Raw genomic sequence first — 14,490 nt, 5'->3', positions numbered from 1 at the left:
AAAAAAAAAATTTTCGACGTATGCACTTTTTTCAAAGAAAAACGACCCTGCTTAGTCGATTGGCGCAAGAAGTAACTTCGTAAACTTCATAGTTTTCGAGATAAACGCAAAAACATCCGAAAAAATTTTGTCGATGTATTTACACTTTTTTCAATGGAGACCCGATTGGCGCAAGGATTAAGTTTCAAGAGGCGCAAAAAATCCGCAAGTTTTTTTCGACGTATTTGCCCTTGTTTTCAATGTAAACGAGTCTGCTGAGGCGATTGGCACAAAAATTAAACACGTAAACCTCGTAGTTTTCGACATAAACCCCAAAAAAATCCGAAATTTTTTTTTTAGACGTATGAATATATTTCAATGCAAACGACCCTACTTAGTCGAATGGCGCAAGAAGTAACTTCGTAAACTTCATAGTTTTCGAGATAAAAAATCCGAAAAAATTTTGTCGATGCATTTGCACTTTTTTTCAATGGAAATGACCCGGTTGACTCGATTGGCGCAAGAATTAAGTTCCTAAAACATATAGTTTTCGAGAGAAACGCAAAAAATCCGAAAAAAAATTTTCGACGTATGCACTTTTTTCAAAGAAAAACGACCCTGCTTAGTCGATTGACGCAAGAAGTAACTTCGTAAACTTCATAGTTTTCGAGATAAACGCAAAAACATCCGAAAAAATTTTGTCGATGTATTTACACTTTTTTCAATGGAGACCGGATTGGCGCAAGGATTAAGTTCGTAAACCTCATAGTTTCAAGAGAGGCAAAAAATCCGCAAGTTTTTTTTTTCGACGTATTTGCCCTTGTTTTCAATGTAAACGTGTCTGCTGAGTCGATTGGCTCAAAAATTAAACACGTAAACCTCGTAGTTTCCGAGATAAACCCCAAAAAAATCCGAAATCTATTTTTTTCGACGTATGAATTTTTTTCAATGGAAACGTCCCTGCTGAGTCGATTGACACAAGAATTAAGCTCGTAAAATTTCAGTTTTCGAGATAACGCAAAAAATAACAAAAAAACCACCCTTATAATACGGATCAATAATTTCAGTTGCTTAGAGTTGACTTGATAGGTAGTCACCTATCTGTCCGACATTTTTCCCCCATGTGTAAATGTAGTTTAATATTTTGCACAAAAGTATAAATCTTTTGTTATAATTAACCACATAAAAACCTTCTTAAACAATAAACTCCGTAAAACATATGTTAAAAAGGTATATGTTAAAACTTTATAAACTATTATAAGTCATTTAAGGCAAGAAAATGATAAACTCCATTACAGATTGAATTTCACTCGCTTATCGCTATCTTCCTAATTTAAAAAATAATTATATATTTATTTTATATACATATTTATTTCTTGTAACTGTGCCTATTACAAACACACCTACTATGTTAATTCACGGTGCAAATAAATTGTTAAAAATTAAGGGCTGGAAAAGTGTCTGTAACTTAAGGTAAGTACATTTTACATTTGTCACAGTGTTTTAGATTAAATTTTAGAAAATATAATAATTAATTAAGATAATTAATCAAATTTAGTTTTATTTTTTAATTATAAATTACTGTCATTTTTGGGAGAGTTTACAAGTTAATGCCTGCAATTTTTGTTGGCATATAATGTTAAATTACTTATTTAATAATTAATAACTTTAATGTTATTAAACACAGTTTTGAAAAACAAACAAAAATAATTTATGTGCAAGCTGTATTATATTACAGTCTTTATATTTTACCTTTTATTGATTTCTATATGCAGAAGTTATTTGGAGTTGAAGTGCTGGGTTTCATAAAAGTTAAATAATATATTTATACGAAGTTTGGTTCCTTAGTAGAATCACTGTTGAGATTTAACTTATGAAGAAACAAATACCAAATATTTCCAAAAAATTTATTTTTTCATGTTTATTTTGCATGTACTACTTTTCCAGTTTGTGCACACCAAAATATGCTCAAACGTGGTATCCTGATATTGAATATTTAAAGAAGTTCAATAATCCAGTCATGTATCCTGATGAGGTAACATCAAAATGGAAAATAGAACATTGGACCACGGAAGTCGTACCCAAAGAAAAAAAATTCAAAACAGTGCAGCTTAATTTTGGTCCGGCACACCCAGCCGCACATGGAGTACTGAGGCTGATCCTTGAGCTTGACAGTGAGGTAAATTTCTAAAAATTTTGTCGCCATTGCTGACTTATAAAACAAATATTTTCAGGTGGTTGTGAGAGCCGATCCTCACATAGGACTCTTACACAGAGGGACTGAGAAATTAATCGAATATAAAACTTATGTTCAAGCTCTTCCTTATTTTGATAGGCTTGACTATTCGTCAGTCATTTACAATGAACTGGCATACTGTCTTGCTGTTGAAAAATTGCTCAACATCGAAATCCCTTTAAGAGCAAAATATATCAGAAGTAACCACACATAAACAAAACCAAAAAATTCAATTTTTACAAATATAATCAATTTTAGCAATTATGTCTGAACTCTCAAGATTGCAAAATCATCAGGTATTCTGTGGCACTCACATTTTGGATATAGGCGCAATGACTCCATTTTTCTGGCTGTTCGAAGAAAGAGAAAAGTCTTTTGAGTTGTTCGAGAAGTGCTCTGGAGGAAGGATGCATAGCTGTTATTTCCGACCAGGAGGCGTAGCACAGGTATGAAAAATTATAAACACCTTTTTCATACTAAAGTTATGAATGGAATTTTTAGGACTTTCCGATGGGACTACTAGAAGATATATATGATTACTGTTTAAACTTTAGAGAAAGAATTGACGAAATGGAAGACATGGTAACAAACAATCCTATATTTAAAGAGCGTACCGTTGGCATTGCAGTTCTTTCTGCAGAGGACGCTCTCAACTCCAGTTGCTCGTAAGTTCAATAAAATAAGAAGTATATTATTATTATTTATTATTTTATTATTATTATTTTAATGCTTAGTGGAGCAATGCTGCGTGGTTCAGGAGTAAAGTGGGACTTAAGAGTTGAACAGCCGTATGATGCTTACCCCTTTGTCGATTTTGATGTGCCAATAGGCTTAAATGGAGACACATACGACAGGTACAATAAGCATAAATTTGAATTCAATTTAAGAAAAATCGACAATAAGCTTTTCAATAGATATTTGGTCCGTGTGCAAGAAATGAGAGAGTCTTTGAGAATAATTGAACAGTGTTGCAATCAGATACCGGAGGGTGAAATAAAAGTCGATGACATTAAAATATCGCCACCGACAAGAGCTGAAATGAAAGTATGTTGAATGAATAAATATTGTTTTTTCCATATAAACTAAATAAGTTTAATTTTGAAATTCCAGAATTCCATGGAAGCATTGATACACCACTTCAAGCTGTTTTCCCAAGGCTTCCAAGTGCCACCTGGTGCAACATACACAGCCGTAGAAGCACCCAAAGGTAAATTAAAATTTACAACAGTTAAATACATAATATTTCTACCGAATGGCAGAACACTGGCTAAGATGGGCAGAAATGCTCCTGTCAAGCACTGTTGATGAACCGCCGAGGACCTGAATCATAGAAGAGGGATCATCATCACCCGATTAAGACTTCATGTGAAAATGGATGCTTATTTTGGGGCCAAAGCCGGCTGTGTCTGGCATGCAGAGAAAGATTGCTCATTGTGTCCCACCTAATTGAAAGGTGCAATTCCTTGACTCCATATAGAGAGCATGTAGGAATGCCACCCTATAATTGTTCTATTTGGGACCCATATTATTTCTTGAAGGAAACAGGGCTATTTTACTGTATATATTACTGATAGATATCCTGTTTTGTATGCATTGTAGAGTGAAATTGAGTACCACCATTGAGTACCCATTTTTTTTTTTTTTTTTTTTTTGGGGGGGGGTTTACGCTGGCATATTACCCATGAAGTTTTCTATTTTCATTTTACTGTCGAGCGTGATCGGCCGACCAGGGCCAGGTCCCCGCCGCGCGCCCGCACCACTCATTCAGCTCCATCATCTTCTCATCTTCTAAATTTTCATGGTTGAAGATAATCAAAAAGAAACGTTTATCGACTTTAGAAATCCATAGATTATGTTGAAAGCTGATGGATTGTTGCTTATTAAGACAGATTCTAAGTTTATTGGTTTGGAAATGTTTGGGATTTTGCTCAGATTTTTTAGCAGTTTGTCTCTTTCATTTTCATATTCTGGACATTCAAACATTATGTGGGAAGGATCTGAAGGGCAATCGCAAGTGGGACAGTTCAGAGACGATGCCAAACCGATTCTCTTCTTGTAGCTACCCCATAGGCCATGATTTGTCTTCAGTCTAAAAATAGTAGAATAGAACTCCTTTGACATTCCTTCTGGGCTATCGCCTTCCGAAAACCATGGATTTTTCTTGAGCTCAGGGAACAGTGACCTGTAATAATTGCCAACATTTGATGCGTTGTATTTTTCTTGCCACAGATTTATAATACAGTTATATAATATGAGTAAAGGGTTATGGAAGAGTAATACTCCGCCACCCTACTTGAGTAAGGGTGAGTGTGCTTAGGCTTAAATACCTCCATGCATGGAAGGCAGAAATGACCTGGTGCTGAAGTTTGGTGCCAGTCATATAAGACCAAGATTTAACCCCAATCTGCTTAAATTCAAAGTGTTATCAATTCTGTACATATGTGTATGCATACATGTGCTGTGTTGAGCTAATATAAATCAATTAATCCATCTTTCTTTTTCTTTCTTTTTTTTTTTTTTTGTTACAGGTGAATTTGGAGTTTACCTGGTATCGGATGGCACCTCGAGGCCTTACAGGTGTAAAATACGAGCAGCATCATACCCCCATCTTGCTCTTATGAGTGAAATGAGCCCTCGTCTGCTGCTCGCAGATGTAGTCGCACTAATTGGTAAATTAAAACTGCTAATTTACATTATATATTTAATTTTTAAACATCTGAATTTTTTTAAACAATAATTGGTATTATTTGACATCATTGCATGGAATAAATAATAACAATGAACAAGATTCAGAAGTTTGAATTTTATTTTATTTTTATATTTGGATTTATAGATTTGCTTGATTTGCCTTGCAAGTAAATGTATTTTATTTTATTTTTGTTCCAGGCAGTATAGACATCGTCTTTGGAGAAATTGATCGTTGATGTAGGGAGCTCAGGGGAAATAAATAATAACAAAAACTTCTGAAAATATCACAGTTCTATTTTTGTTAAAGCACACTTTTAATACTATGCAGCTTAGCATTTATTTAAAACAATAATTTAACATTCCCTTTTACTTTCCAATAGTCAATTTTTGTTCAACTTGTTCAGTTTGTAACGTAAAAAAAAGTAGTTTGTAAACGCAAATCTAAAAGATTTAAATAGATTCGTTTATATCTGTTGTCTTTTTAAAATGATTTTTAAATTATTTTTAGGCTTTTTTATTCATCATTAAATATTTTTGTTATAAATAAAGATTTATGTATAGTTGTGCAAGCTTTAAGCATACCTAAATTGCTATATTAAAAAAATTACATAGATTTAAAAAACCATTGTCTTCAAATTATTGATAGTCACGAGACCAAATTTGTTATTTTATGCTTTAATTTAAAAAATTTTCATTTAAAAATTAATTTAATAAAGTTGAGTAAGAATAGGTTGTAATGTTTGAAAAAAGAATCTACTAAATAAAAACCAATATTGAATAAACCTTATTTTTTAAATTGCCTTGTATGGATTTATTAAAAAAAAAAATCTTTTTACAGAAGATATTTGAAAGTTTACCGACAAATTAGGACACTCAGTCAGTTAGAGAGTTGCCTTGGTGGACTTCTTCCTCCTCGATGGCACCTTCACTTCCGTGTTCACTCTCGTGTTCGCCCTCTTCGACTGGCAGATCAGGCTCTTTGGCGTCTTTTAAAGAGACAACGGACTGTTTCAACGGCAACGGCCTGTGCTCCATCATTCTGTGGTAAGGCCGCGGATTGTATGGGCTGGCAACTTCGATCGAAAGGATCGACCCAAAAAGGACGTGCTGAATCACGGGGAATTTCGCCAGAACCTGAAATTAATTGCCGCTCTTTTAGTTATTTATTGTAACAAATGTTCAAATTGCAAGTGATATAACACAAATACTGTTTATTTTATTTTTAATTTATTTTATTTTTATTTATTTTTTATTATTCAGAAATCGTGAGAAGCGGTCTGGTGTGATGTAAGTTTCAGAAAAACATTTTATTTATCGTGCCAACGTTTCTATCTTTATTGAGATCATCTTCAGGGCCTGGGATTTACAAACATTGTTTCAAATTTAACAAATGCGTGTGGGATATGGAAAAAAGTGAATTTATACAATGCAAAATATATTTTTTATTAAATTCACTAATTTCGTGGTCCGCTTGACCAATTAATACATTACAATTAATAAAGGTTTTTAGTTGAGATGAAAAAAGTTAATGGCACGAGAGGGATTCGAACCCACGATCTTCGGCTAGATACGCCGCTGCTCTACCATAAAGTGACCACATTTTCATTGAGACAAAGCGGGACAAATGGGATGAAATAAGAATTAAAATTTAGTTTTATATATTTTATTGTATACATTCATATACTTGTACAAAAATGTATTTATTATTAATTATTGGTAACTATAAAAATATTTGTAAAAAATAATAATTTGAACATCATGATTTTTAATCAAATTAAATTTTTTATTTGAAAAAATTATAATTTTCTTTCACGGTCATATTTTTGATCCGAGTGAATACTTTGCAATAGATTCGGATCATTTATTAAAATGTCGTGAAATATTTCACATGAATTGGTCAAATTATATTTTACACTTAATACAGATTTTAAAGTTTTACTGTTCAACTGCGTTTTTTCAGTTGTCCATACTTTATTGATACTAGAAAAAACAAGTTCTGTTGCTGCATTTGTTCCTGGAAGGGAGAGCGCAAATTCTACAATTTTCAAAATATTTTGATAAGGAATATTATGCTGTTTAAATTGAAGGAATAACTCTGTCCATTTTTTGTCTGTTTCCACATTTGCAGACAACCAACATTTAATTTTTTCATCTGTAACATATCTTTTTACCAATGACACCTCATCAAAAAGATCATTTTCGCAAATATTATTTTTCGGAAAATGGTTACTAATATATTCAAAAGATTTTTTCAAATATTCCCATAAAATCTCCTTTTTTAATGTCACCCAATGAAAATTTTTAATATCTTCGAATTGAACTGTCCATTCTTCAAGATATTCCAAGCAGTTATTATAAAATTTTTTGACATGTTTCAGAAAATCAGGTCGTTTAATGGCACCTTGTTCTTCCAACCTAGTGATGTCTTTTCGAATAATTAAAGGAATGTAATCCTTATCAATTCTTTCTCGTAATTTTGTTTTTAAATTATTGATTTCATTTGTCACTTCCGTAATTGAAATTTTGTCCCCTTAATAATTTTCACAGCACTGTCTAACGGCAGTCCGCACTTATCTGAATTAAGTCGAGACGTAAGGACAATGATCGAACACCACCGAGTAAATCTAACTCGGTACATTGCCTAATTTAGTGCATGCATTTTATGTGTTTTTTTAATGTATTTTTTATTTCTTTATATTCACCATAATACTTAATAAATAATAGGTAATATATTTTTACAGTACATTTAAAATAAGAAATGCAGATATTTTCTAAAAAGCGGGACATTTTTAAAAATCAGCGGGACGCGGGACAGTCCACCAAAAAGCGGGACTGTCCCGCCGAAATCGGGACGTGTGGTCACTTTACTCTACCACTTGAGCTATCGTGACCTTGATCCACTCGGACATCAACTCCTCATCTCAACCCCACGATCGAGGTCACGATAGCTCAGGTGGTAGAGCAGCGGCGTATCTAGCCGAAGGTCGTGGGTTCGAATCCCTCTCGTGCCATTAACTTTTTTTCATCTCAACTAAAAACCTTAATTAATTGTAATATATTTTTTATGTTCAAGCAAAGTGTTTGTTTTCTGTGTAATTGTGCCATTCTTGAGTGTCGTGTTGAGATTGGCAGTGAAATATTGCTGTTTTATGTTTATATACGTTGGATTTTGAAGTGGTGGGGAAGAAAGTCGGTATAGAAAAGACATTTTTGTATAAGGCGTCGGCTTCTTTGAGGTGAAAAGAGCCGACGAAGGGAAAAAACGTTGGTAATGGTTCGGCCAGAAATCAGATTTACACAGGCACAATTACACAGAAAACAAACACTTTGAGTGAGTAAAAATAGTTACTTATTACGAGTAAAATTACTGAATGTAAAAAAGATATTTTGCATTGAAAAAATTCACTTTTTTCCACATCCTACATGTATTTGTTAAATTTAAACAATGTTTGTAAAGCCCAGGCCCTGAAGATGATCTCAATAAAGATCGAAACGTTGGCACAACAAAGAAAACATTTTTCTGAAATCTACGTCACACCAGACCGCATCTCACTATTTCTAAATAATCATCGACTAAAGGTCACTAATCACCACACATTTATTTTTTATTTTATTTATTTTTTAATTTATTGCATTTCAACTATGAGGTTATATGAATCCTCGAGGTGCCAGTGTTTTGGAAATAACCCATTTGTAAGTATATCCAGGGCCGCTGGATTCGAACCCGGGACCTTCACATTACAGTGATGAGCACCGTGTCAACGCCTAAACCGATGTGGCCACTGACGCACCAACAGGATTTTTAAAAACAAATTATGGCACAGATTAATGAAAATTTCAAAAATGTATATCAACAATACATTTTATTTATTTCTATCAGAGAAAAAAACAAATTTAAATAAGATATTGAAGAAAAAAATCATTTCAAAGAAAGATTACATGAAAAAATGCATAAATGTATAAATTGGATGAATTTATATAATAATGAAAATATTAGCTTTCAAACAACAAATTTGTAAATTATGTAATTATTTTAAATTGTTTTAATTTTATTATGTAAATGCACTCTACTGATTGCTGATTTATGTACATTCAAATCTGCACATACAAGTGCATACCTACAATCCCAACTTTTATAATTTACCATAAATTAAGGGTAGGTCTCAAGAATTACCCACCCCATTTGTTGGCAATCACACTCTCACACACCATTAAAAACATACATACTTATTTACAGACCATTCCACATTCCTCTATCACCCTTGATACCTATTATTCCGAAATCAGCCCTCTCACATTACACATTCATGCTTATAAATACTTTCGCTCAAAACACACACTAGCGTACACAACAATATCATATTGAACATACAACAAAACTGCCCTATTTCTGCCAAGAATCAGAACAAGGATCCAAATGCTTGTTCAAACACAATTATCATATTGGGAAGCATTTCTATGCGCTCTCATATCAAGAACACATCAATCAACCTTCTCTGCGTGCCAGACACATAAGCAAGTGTTTGCCCAAAAGTAAGAATCTGTGTGTAAAACTCGCTTGACCTATCCTTAATCAGGTGAGTATGACCCTTCTTCTACGAGTCAGATTTTTTGACTAGTTGTATGTACTAGGTGTAATAAAATAAAAAATATTAACTTACTTCCGCTTTGTACATTTTTATTAGCCCGGCATTCACTTTTTCCCAGCTGAGGACTCCACTTATGTTCCACAGTTGGTTAGAATGCTCTGCAAAAAGACCAGTCTTGTTCTGAAATAAAAATTTCAACGATTTTTTTATACAACAGATATACTCAATTAAAATTAAAGTTAAACATTTAATCACCTCATTAATATATTTGATACACTTTAGAAACATGTAATGTTCACTGTATCTCATTATGATGTCTTCTTTGAGAAAATCCGATGGCTCAATATGAGGATTGCCTGTAAATATGAATATAAACCTTTATTGTTAATGGCCTTATGATCGATGCATATTAGCCAAGGAGACAATAATTATGCGTATGCATATTGTGGGGGGGGTATTTTGACAAAAATTCTAGAGGTGACAGTGGGAATCGAACTCATGACCACAGGGTCTATGAGCTGAGAGTCTCTCACGCTAACCATTTGGCTACTGTGGTCCCCAATATAAAACTCTTTGAACTTATCAGCTTGTAAACAAGTCTGTAGCATTTTTCAAACATTTGATTTTATCCCACTTGTATAGTTAAGATGTTTTTATTCGTCAGTTTCTTTTTCTTATTGTGAAAGGGGTAGCATTATTATGAGCTTGTTCCACCGAACAAAAACCATTAATTCTAGTGCATACTTTACACAATTGGAGCAATTAGTCATCAATCGTCCAAAAATGACCGGCATCATCATGATTGTTTACCACAATGTCCCTGTGATCCAGAAATTATTGAAGCTTGGCTAGGATGAACTACCCTACCCACCGTACCTGACTGAGATTGTCAGATTTTTACTTGTTCTCTAAAAAAATTCAATTAATGGGAAAAACTTTATTTCACTTGATGACTGCAGAAAACACATTGAGGAGTTCACTACTCAAAAACCTGAGAACTTCTGGGTGGACAGAATTACAAAATATCATTGAAAATGGTGACAGATAATGGAACAAAATGAGATTAATTTTTTTTTACAAATACTTGAAATTTTGAAATTTACCATCAAAAAACGCAACAGACTCATTTTACAACCCAATACGAACAATTACTATTAAAACAATTATACCAACCTATTAGTTGTGCAGATCCCCATATAAACGGTACAAATTGGAAATCGTCCAAGGCCCATACACCACGTGAGCCTGCTGGTTCCATTTTGTAGACAGTCTGCAGTTTCCTCACAACGTCCAGATATCTGTTGAAATGAATAAATTTAACAACTGCTAAAACAGGAATTCGAATATGCACTTAAAACAGACTTCGTGAAAATTATCAATCCTCCTGCCAGCTTCTCCCTTTCAGTCAGAGCGTTGATGTTAAACATACAGCAGAGAAACATGCAAAATGCCATTTCGTGGCCGGTCCCGTAGTCGATTCTTGTCGGGTTGCCAAAACTCTCTGCAAAATAGACCTGGGAGGAAGATTTTCTGTTTCAATTAAACGTCAATTGGTATATTTTATGGGGTATTACATGAATTTCAGCTATGGCGACATGGAACTTATCAGGGAAAAGGTTCAAAAACATCTCATGGCTTTCCTAAAAAATAAGTTGGGCTTTAATTACATCATAACAAATTTAAGTCCTTTTTTATGCTAAAAAGAAAATAGTTACAGTTTCACTTTAATTAACTAATTGAGAGATATTGTGCTGAGGCCTATAAGGATACAAGCCCACCTCTGAAGAAATTAAAAACATTTTTATTAATATTATAAAATATTAGTAATTTCATTATTTTGTATTAACTTTATCATCTCAAATAATAGCCTGTCAATACTTGTTCGTTTTGTCTGTCTGACTTATTTTGCATTAATCATATTCCCTGATCACCTTTCAAATAACACATAATATCTCACAACATTACCATTTAATTGGAATCAAGTTAAAAACATACCTTTCTAAGTTTCTCAAACCAGATTTTGAACGCTTTGTTTCCAAACCGTTGAGGCTGCTGTATCGGAGGAATCTGATCGATCCATTCTAACAGTGTGTTTAGGATTGTTAAGATCGCATCGGATATAGGGTTCTGCTGGTAGGCTGCAATACACGATCGGCCCTTTACCGTGTTGTTCATATCCAAGATAAACTGCAAATACATCTAAAAGAAAAGGGAAAATACAAAAATCGTGGTAGTATTAATTCGGGGGATCTAGATTGTCGACTTATACCTTGTAAGCTCCTGACTTTTCCCAGGTAGCCATGTCTTCGGGAGATCGCACGGCTCTCTGAGGAACCTTGAATTCGCGGTCCTCGGCAATCTCCCTTGGGGTTGAAAGGTCATCTTCACTTGCTGCACAAATGAAAACATCCCATTTTTATCAACTTTTTTAAAAGAGTGAAAATAAATTGTTCTTGAAATTTGTTTGTTTTTTTTTCCTTCCCCCCAGGGTAGATGATGGCATGGGATATAAAGTCCTAATTAATTTGAAAACTCTTCAGTAATATAAATTATTGTGAAATTTCATCTTGAAGTCTGCAGGCTAATCGACCATCTTGATCATTTTGGTATGCCTGTCATAGCAGTTTGGCATTAAAATGCATTCTAACTTTTTGCCAACTTTGGTAATGGTTTTGTGTGTATTTACCCTATTCATAAGTTTGTAAAGTATGAATTCCCATGTAAATGACAAAACAACAAAAATTAATTTATTTGTTCTACATTAAATACGTTATTCTGAGAAAAAAAAATTAAATTAAATATAAAACAAAATAGTGCAAAATGACTTCTGCTTGAAAGCAGGAGTTGTAAGCTCACAAATAGTTTTATGCATTACAAAAATAAGCAATAAACATATTTATGTAAACTAAATAATAGTGTGAGGTGATTGGTGACCGTTAATCGATAATTATTCAGAAATCGTGTGATGCGGTCTGGTGTGATGTAGGTTTCAGAAAAACATAGAATGGCACAATTACACAGAAGACAAACACTGAGTAAGCAGAAATACTTTGATTGAATACAAAAAAAATATATTTTGCATTGTATAAATTCACTTTTTTCCACATCCTACACGTATTTGTTAAATGTAAACATTGTTTGTAAATCCCAGGCCCTGAAGATGATCTCAATAAAGATCGCAACGTTGGCACAATAAAGAAAATGTTTTTCTGAAACCTACACACCAGACCGCATCTCACAATTTCTGAATAAATAATAGTGTCCAGAATATCTGCTGTTATTGTAAAGAATCCGTTTTACATTACAACCTAACCTATCCAGAAAAGTTCATTTCTATTTCAGCAATAAAGTGTTGTGCAAACTTCATAATGATGATTTTTTGGCAGTAGTTTGACGCATGAAGAACTCTACTTTCGAGCTTTTTCACCTGTCCTATTGCATTAAGCAACAGTCGATTTGCTAACTGAAAGATACTCTGCAAGTTCTTGAGCAGCTGTTCTGAGATTTTCTTCTACTAAAGCTCCCAGAATATAATCATTTAGGGAAAAGATCCTTACATGACCTGTTTTGTCTTCAAGGCTAATGTTTCCATCTCAAAATTTTTTAATCAATCTCTGAACATTACTCTCATTCACCCTGCCATAGCCCCAGGCATGTTTGTGCCATTAATGTTTCTGGCTATTTGGGCACTGTTCCGACCAAAACTCGTAAAACAAAATTATGCAAAAATCATGCGTGGCGAAGACTGTAACATTACCGACAAAGACAGCAAGAACAGGCAAACCAGGATCATAGAAGTCAAACAAGCTTAAGAGAGGTCTAGTAAAAACATCAATACTTTTGCGGGATTTCGGGATTTTTAAGAAGAAGAAAAATAACTTTATTCTGGGACTGGTATCCCCTAAGAATAATTTACTTGAAATAAATAAAGGAAGTTCCTTCTATGAAGTTAAAAGTAAAAAAAAAGATAGAAATCTTGGCACAATGTATACACAATGTAAGGCAGGCCAGAAGAGAAAATTACGAGAATTTAAACAAAAATAAGAAATGTTAATGTGAGGTCTCTGCTTGGAGGGAGAGGAGGTGATTATATAGATGGGATTTAAAGGAGGAAAAGGAGGCAGCATGACAAATAGAAAGGGGAAGGGAGTTCCAGAGTTTAGGGGCTAGGATCAGAAAGGATCTTTCGAAGGGTTGTATGTTGCGGAAGGATAAGGTCGATTGGGGATGAGCGGGTCTTACGAGTGAGATGTGAGGAGTTGAACTGCTATAAACTTTGGGCTGTGTAACTGTGTGAAATCTGATATTACATGTCACAACACCAGGCAAGTGGTTTTTTTGTAATTATTATCATATAATGTTGTGCTATTGATTCAACGAATCGAATGGACTAACTTCACTGGCTTTAAGCCTAGTTTTTCATTGGACACACAGAAATCTGTCATCTAATTGATATAATTTTTTTAAAAACCGGTCTCGCGTGAACTTACCCATTTCTGTTTTTAGAGCTACTCAGCCTTTTGCTGAAGAGGACGGGATCGCATCAGCTCGATCCACGATTCTGTGATTGAACGAAGTCAAACAAATAGAAAATACAGAACAAGAAGAAATGTTTTGCACTGATAACTTATCAGCCGACTGCCGAGGGTTGGTTTCACGGAGGTTATAAATAAAAAATGGAGCACGCCGATTTGGCGGTCAAAATCGATAGAACTTTTGAAAAATTAAAAAAAAAGTCAAAACATTTTAAATAATTATAGTTGATTCACTTAACAAAAGCTTGGAGTTAAATGTTTGTATGGTTGAACATTCCAAGCGGTATAATTACAACCAATCTCATCTCCTATCTTTCTGACAAAAATTATAGAGTTAAAGCTCCAAATTCTATCTCTTCTTCACGCTCAATTTGAGCAGGTGTACCCCAAGGCTCGATTATTGAACCTTTACTCTTTTCCATGTTTCTAAATGATATTTCATGTTCTTAATTTCTCCCAATTT

General features: G+C 33.8%; 2 protein-coding genes across 2 annotated transcripts; one reads left to right on the top strand and one right to left on the bottom strand.

Moving 5' to 3' along the window:
* The first annotated feature begins 1,198 nt into the window (after positions 1-1,198).
* On the top strand, positions 1,199-5,188 carry LOC106672601 (NADH-ubiquinone oxidoreductase 49 kDa subunit-like). Its single transcript, XM_014404148.1, has 10 exons — positions 1,199-1,452; positions 1,927-2,158; positions 2,214-2,415; positions 2,474-2,661; positions 2,717-2,880; positions 2,950-3,069; positions 3,130-3,259; positions 3,326-3,422; positions 4,744-4,884; positions 5,102-5,188. The coding sequence occupies exons 1-10, from the start codon at positions 1,388-1,390 to the stop codon at positions 5,137-5,139; spliced, it is 1,377 nt and encodes a 458-aa protein (XP_014259634.1). The 5' UTR covers positions 1,199-1,387; the 3' UTR covers positions 5,140-5,188.
* A 488-nt stretch (positions 5,189-5,676) lies between these two features.
* On the bottom strand, positions 5,677-14,145 carry LOC106672602 (serine/threonine-protein phosphatase 2A activator-like). Its single transcript, XM_014404149.1, has 9 exons — positions 13,983-14,145; positions 11,762-11,883; positions 11,488-11,691; positions 11,067-11,132; positions 10,855-11,006; positions 10,666-10,790; positions 9,748-9,848; positions 9,565-9,672; positions 5,677-6,037 (listed from the first exon to the last, which is right to left on the bottom strand). The coding sequence occupies exons 1-9, from the start codon at positions 13,984-13,986 to the stop codon at positions 5,777-5,779; spliced, it is 1,143 nt and encodes a 380-aa protein (XP_014259635.1). The 5' UTR covers positions 13,987-14,145; the 3' UTR covers positions 5,677-5,776.
* Between the last annotated feature and the right edge of the window lie 345 nt (positions 14,146-14,490).

This window comes from Cimex lectularius, unplaced genomic scaffold, assembly GCF_000648675.2.
Source record: "Cimex lectularius strain Harlan isolate CLEC.00 unplaced genomic scaffold, Clec_2.1 scaffold139, whole genome shotgun sequence".
Taxonomy (NCBI): Eukaryota; Metazoa; Arthropoda; class Insecta; order Hemiptera; family Cimicidae; genus Cimex; species Cimex lectularius.
This window is presented reverse-complemented; position numbering and strand designations above follow the sequence as displayed.

Coding starts and splice junctions, on each gene's coding strand:
- LOC106672601 (XM_014404148.1), top strand. CDS start 1,388: ATGTTAATTCACGGTGCAAATAAATTGTTAAAAATTAAGGGCTGGAAA. Junction 1,453..1,926: donor AAAAGTGTCTGTAACTTAAG/GTAAGTACATTT, acceptor CTACTTTTCCAG/TTTGTGCACACCAAAATATG. Junction 2,881..2,949: donor GCTCTCAACTCCAGTTGCTC/GTAAGTTCAATA, acceptor TTTAATGCTTAG/TGGAGCAATGCTGCGTGGTT.
- LOC106672602 (XM_014404149.1), bottom strand. Junction 11,692..11,761: donor AAAAGTCAGGAGCTTACAAG/GTATAAGTCGAC, acceptor CTTTTCTTTTAG/ATGTATTTGCAGTTTATCTT. Junction 11,133..11,487: donor GGTTTGAGAAACTTAGAAAG/GTATGTTTTTAA, acceptor CTTATTTTTTAG/GAAAGCCATGAGATGTTTTT.